The sequence below is a fragment of the Mizuhopecten yessoensis genome, unplaced genomic scaffold, assembly GCF_002113885.1.
Source record: "Mizuhopecten yessoensis strain PY_sf001 unplaced genomic scaffold, ASM211388v2 scaffold6135_1, whole genome shotgun sequence".
Lineage (NCBI taxonomy): Eukaryota > Metazoa > Mollusca > Bivalvia > Pectinida > Pectinidae > Mizuhopecten > Mizuhopecten yessoensis.
The window spans coordinates 1,608,746-1,615,392 of record NW_018406397.1 but is presented as its reverse complement, the minus strand read 5'-3'; the positions used below and the strand labels follow the sequence as shown (position 1 = coordinate 1,615,392).

Below are 6,647 nucleotides of genomic sequence, written 5' to 3'. Positions count from 1 at the left end.
TGTTTATGTCATGTTTCTGTTAATAACATGTTTTTCTCTGACAAATGGGAAGTGATATTAAGAGAAATCTACTGTACAACTAACACCTATAGCAACACACTGGTTAGCTTCCAACCTATGTAATCTGAGTCATTGACAACCAATGACTATAGCTGTGTCCTAAAATCGTCACACAGGTATTATTTTTCAGTAGGTGTGATCGGTTGTCATCTATATATACAACTAACTCCTATAGCAACACACTGGTTAGTGGTTAGCTTCCAGTAGAATTAGTCTGAATTTGTCATCTACAGTTTGGTTTGGTTTGGTTTAGTATTTTTTAACGTCCTATCAACAGCTATTATCATTTTAGGACTGCCTCCCTGTATGCAACATGCATGCATGTAGTGTGTGTGTGTGTGTTTTGGGAGGCTGTGATAGCGTGGAACTGATGCCGACTTTATAGTGCTACCTTACTGAAACATATTGCTTACAATAACACCTACAACTATATGTATATGTATGTCCTAAAATCTTCACACTGGTTATTAAATTTTTAATTGGATTTGTTCTGCTTTCATCTAAAAATATCATCTATACTAACAACAGCAACACACAGGTAAGATTTTGGTAGATGTCGCCTGTTGTCATCTAAATCTATCATCTACAGCAACACACAGGTAATATTTTGGTAGATGTGGCCTGTTGTAATCTGAATCTATCATCTACAGCAACATACAGGTAAGATTTTGGTAGATGTGGCCTGTTCTCATCTAAATCTATCATCTACATGTACAGCAACACACAGGTAAGATTTTGGTAGATGTGGCCTGTTGTAATCTAAATCTATCATCTATACTATCTGAAGCAACCTACAGGGAATATTTTGGTGTATGTGGCCTGTTCTAATCTAAATCTATCTTCTATACTAACTGCAGCAACATACAGGTAACAGTTTGGTGGATGTGGCCTGTTGTAATCTAAATTGGTCATCTATACTAACTACAGCAACACACAGGCAAGATTTTGGTAGATGTGGCCTGTGCTCATCTAAATCTATCATCTACAGCAACACACAGGTAAGATTTTGGTAGATTTCACCTGTTGTAATCTAAATCTATCATCTAAAGCAACACACAGGTAAGATTTTGGTAGATGTGGCCTGTTGTCATCTAAATCTATCATCTATACTAACTACAGCAACACACAGGTAATATTTTGGTAGATGTGGCCTGTTCTAATCTAATCTATCATCTACAGCAACATACAGGTAAGATTTCGGTAGATGTGGCCTGTTGTAATCTAAATTGGTCATCTATACTAACTACAGCAACACACAGGCAAGATTTTGGTAGATGTGGCCTGTTGTCATCTTAATCTATCATCTATACTAACTACAGCAACATACAGGTAATATTTTGGTAGATATGGCCTGTTGCCATCTAAATCTATCATCTACAGCAACATACATGTAAGATTTTTGGTAGATGTGGCCTGTTGTCATCTAAATCTATTATCTACAGCAACATACAGGTAAGATTTTGGTGGATGTGGCCTGTTCTAATCTAATCTATAATCTATACTAACTGCAGCAACATACAGGTAACATTTTTGTAGATGTGGCCTGTTCTAATCTAATCTATCATCTATACTAACCGCAGCAACATACAGGTAATATTTTGGTGGATGTGGCCTGTCCTAATCTAATCTATCATCTATACTAACTGCAGCAACATACAGGGAATATTTTGGTAGATGTGGCCTGTTCTAATCTAAATCTATCATCTATACTAACTGCAGCAACATACAGGTAACATTTTGGTGGATGTGGCCTGTTCTAATCTAATCTATAATCTATACTAACTGCAGCAACATACAGGTAACATTTTTGTAGATGTGGCCTGTTCTAATCTAATCTATCATCTACAGCAACATACAGGTAAGATTTCGGTAGATGTGGACTGTTGTAATCTAAATTGGTCATCTATACTAACTACAGCAACACACAGGTAAGATTTTTGGTAGATGTGGCCTGTTGTAATCTAAATTGGTCATCTATACTAACTACAGCAACACACAGGCAAGATTTTGGTAGATGTGGCCTGTTGTCATCTTAATCTATCATCTATACTAACTACAGCAACATACAGGTAATATTTTGGTAGATATGGCCTGTTGTCATCTAAATCTATCATCTACAGCAAAACACAGGTAAGATTTTGGTAGATTTCACCTGTTGTAATCTAAATCTATCATCTAAAGCAACACACAGGTAAGATTTTGGTAGATGTGGCCTGTTGTAATCTAAATTGGTCATCTATACTAACTACAGCAACACACAGGTAAGATTTTTGGTAGATGTGGCCTGTTGTCATCTAAATCTATCATCTATACTAACTACAGCAACATACAGGTAAGATTTTGGTAGATGTGGCATGTTGTCATCTAAATCTATCATCTACAGCAACATACATGTAAGATTTTTGGTAGATGTGGCCTGTTGTCATCTAAATCTATTATCTACAGCAACGTACAGGTAAGATTTTGGTAGATGTGGCCTGTTGTCCTCTAAATCTATCATCTATACTAACTACAGCAACACACAGGTAATATTTTGGTAGATGTGGCCTGTTGTAATCTAAATTGGTCATCTATACTAACTACAGCAACACACAGGCAAGATTTTGGTAGATGTGGCCTGTTGTCATCTAAATCTATCATCTACAGTAACATACAGGTAAGATTTTTGGTAGATGTGGCCTGTTGTCATCTAAATCTATCATCTACAGTAACATACAGGTAAGATTTTTGGTAGATGTGGCCTGTTGTAATCTAAATCTATTATCTATACTAACTGCAGCAACATACAGGTAATATTTTGGTAGATGTGCCCTGTTGTCATCTAAATCTATCATCTACAGCAAAACACAGGTAAGATTTTGGTAGATTTCACCTGTTGTAATCTAAATCTATCATCTAAAGCAACACACAGGTAAGATTTTGGTAGATGTCACCTGTTGTAATCTAAATCTATCATCTACAGCAACACACAGGTAATATTTTGGTAGATGTGGCCTGTTATTATCTAATTTATCATTTATACTAACTGCAGCAACATACAGGTAATATTTTAGTGGATGTGGCCTGTTCTAATCTAATCTATCATCTACAGCAACATACAGGTAAGATTTCGGTAGATGTGGACTGTTGTAATCTAAATTGGTCATCTATACTAACTACAGCAACACACAGGCAAGATTTTGGTAGATGTGGCCTGTTGTCATCTTAATCTATCATCTATACTAACTACAGCAACATACAGGTAATATTTTGGTAGATGTGACCTATTGTGATCTAAATCTATCATCTACAGCAACATACAGGTAAGATTTTGGTAGATGTGGCCTGTTGTAATCTAAATCTATTATCTATACTAACTGCAGCAACATACAGGTAATATTTTGGTGGATGTGTTCTGCTGTCATCTAAACTATCATCTATACTAACTATATAGCAACACACAGGTAAGTTTTTGGTGAATGTGTGGCCTGTTGTAATCTAAATCTAGCATCTACAGCAACTCACAGGTAACTTTTTGGTGGATGTGATTTGCTGTCATCTAAAACTATAACACCTGTAGCAACACCCTGGTTATATAATAATAAGCTTTTAGTTGGTTTATATGACTGCTTGTCATCTACAACGTTAACTGAAACATACATGTATAGCTAAAGCTGTTCATGTATAGTGTCCTTATTATCTACACGCTGCTGCACAGCAGCTACACGCTGGTTAGCTTTACGTTAACCTGGTCCGTAATCATTTACATCGAAAACTGAAGCTGTGTTTTAATACCTACACGATTGGAAAATTAAATCTTGTATTAAATTCACACCCATACACTTACAGCTAACTAATTTAGCTTTAGGTGGGTGGGTGCGATTTTAATACCAGATTTAATGTTCTAACATGACTACAGTATCAAGTAACAAACAGATAGCCAAGGGCTTCATCAACCACACCCCAAGCATCACAACCCACACACCTGTCGCTCCCGACACACATATCAGCATTGATTCTTATTAGCTTTAAATAGACATTATATACATCATTTCATTATCTGATGAAATCAATTTTGTTTACGTCAGCCATTTTCGATATACAAACTACAATGAGTGTATATAAACAGGTAGGGAGGGTTGGGTTAGGGATTGAATGATGTTTGCAAGTAACCTGCTGAGAAAAAATTGGTCCCCATAAAATAGGGACTAATGATAATGACCAAGTTTCATCAATATCTGCCCGTCAGTTTCAGAGAAAAAAGTCCAAATACAGGTGATGCAACCATTTTGAATAAATGCGTTTAAATTTTCAGTGATGACAGATGTCATTGTATTCATGATCTTGCTGGAAAACAAGAGATCCCACAAGGATCTCAGCACCAACCAATGAAAAATCAAGGAATGGAATTGTTTTCAGCGATATGAAACATTAAATAGTACAAGTAAACTTACCAACACAGTTGTCACAAAGACTGCAGTGGGAGGCCCGAGGTGGCCTAAATATCTTACAGGTGAAGCAGTACTTGAGCTTGACCACTTGACCTTTGATGACCACTTCTTTGGTCCTTGGAGGCGGCCTGTAGGTACCCGGGGATGTTGTGCTTGGGATTTCTGAAAATCAAGGATAAGATCACTACAAGCTTTCAGGCAGGCAAGAAGATTTCTTAGTAATAGATTTATATGATTACTCAGTATTATTCTGGATCATCACAACTTAATAGCTGTTTTCCTTACTTGAATATGTCAAAAAGCCTAAATATTGTTTAAACAAAGAAACAATTGGTAATCTTCCAAATAAAGTGCAATTTTGAGTCCTTGACTATTTGGCAGGGACTCAATATGTTATACAATTTTGCACTAAAAGAAACGAAACACAAGTGACACACAGCTATTGCTACAATGTCTCTTTGTCTTTGCCACACAAAGGTAAGGTGAAATTTCAAATATTTATTATTCAACTTGGCAACATAAACAAGAGGCCCAGAGAGCCTGTATCGCTCACCTGGATATCAAAGTAATCATGGCAAAATAAGATCCAAAGGAATGTATCCTATCTGTATTGGATTTTTCATGCCCAGCAATTTTATGTATGGTTAAGGGGTGGGAATCTCAACTGTTTCCAAGGTGTGACTCAGAAACTAGGTCCCTAGGATTGTGGCCAGATCCCAGGATCAATTATAATATCATGACTGCATTCGTCTCTTTATGCCCAGCATTTGTATATATATATACAGTTTTGGGGTGGGGATCTCAACTGTTCCAAAGTTATGACCCAGAGGTTAAGTCTGAGAGGGTAGGACAGACCCCGGGGTTAATTCTTATATCATGACTGCATTTGTCTCTTTATGCCCAGCATTTGTATATACAGCTTTGGGGTGGGGATCTCAACCGTTTCAAAGTTATGACCCAGGGACTATGTCTCCAAGGGTGGGGCAAAACCCCTGGGCAATCCTGGAAACATATCTGCATTCTTCTCTTCATTCTCAGCAATTGTATATATGGTTATAGGGTAGGGATCTCAACCATTTCCAAGCAATAAACTATTTTTATCCAAGGGGTCAGCCCCACTACTTGTACAATTTGAATCCCTGGCTCCCATGAATGCTTCCAACCAAATATGATTGATATCCAGTGCTTAGGTCTACAGAAGAAGTCATTTATAGCAAAATAGCCAAATTATCCTTTTTGGCCCCATCCATCAGCCCCCTGGGGGGTCAGCCCCACCATTTGTACAATTTTGGATCCCCGCCTTTCATGAATGCTTCTGACCAAACATGATTGATATCCAGTGTATAGTTCTACAGAATAAGTCATTATAGCAATTTAGCCAAATTGCCCCCTTTTGGCCCCGCCACTCAGCCCCCTGGGGAGTCAGTCCCATCATTTGTACAATTTTTAATCCCCATTACCTAGGAATGCTTCCAGTAAAATATGGTTGATATCCATATTTTAGTTGTAGAGAAGAAGTCGCTTAAAGCAATATAGCCAAATAACCATTTTTGGCCCCGCCCCTCAGCCCCCTTGGGGTTCAGCCCAACCATTTTTACATTTTTGAATCCCCACTACCTAGGGATGCTTCCAGTAAAATATGGTTGATATCCATTGCACAGTTCTACAGAAGAAGTTGTTTATAGCAATATAGCCAAATTATTTTTTGGCCCGCCCCTCAGCCAGCTAGGGGGTGAGCCCAACTATTTGTAAACAAGAGGCCCAATGGGCCTGCATCGCTCACCTGGTTTTAAACTCACACTTGTAACCTTAAAAGTGATCTAAAATAAAGCTACAGGCAAAATATCAGTTTTTATGATTAAAATTCGTTCAAAAGACCCTGTTATTTTTTTTTTAAAACATTTCACCCCTGCGATTGAAAGTCGAACAAAGTCATTATGTTGAACACATTGTATAGCCTTTCATCTCAGGATGCAACTTGCAAAGTATAAACATCCTGGGACCCATGGTTATTCATAAGAGGTTGTTTAAAGATTTTAAACAAATTTGACCCCTGTGACCTTGAATATAAGTCAAAGTCATTCACTTTAACAAACATAGTAGTCCTTGATCCCAGCATATGCTACTAACTAAATATCAACATCCTGAGCCTTTTGG

General features: G+C 37.5%; 1 protein-coding gene across 5 annotated transcripts in view; it reads right to left on the bottom strand.

The window, feature by feature from the left end:
* The window catches only part of LOC110451564 (palmitoyltransferase ZDHHC9-like), a 48,275-nt gene that overhangs the window by 36,268 nt on the left and 5,360 nt on the right, over positions 1–6,647 (bottom strand). For all 5 annotated transcript variants that reach the window (XM_021499657.1, XM_021499656.1, XM_021499655.1 and 2 more), the window contains exon 3: positions 4,494–4,652. In XM_021499657.1, coding sequence (XP_021355332.1) covers positions 4,494–4,652 — 159 coding nt within the window. The remainder of the gene's footprint in view (positions 1–4,493; positions 4,653–6,647) is intronic.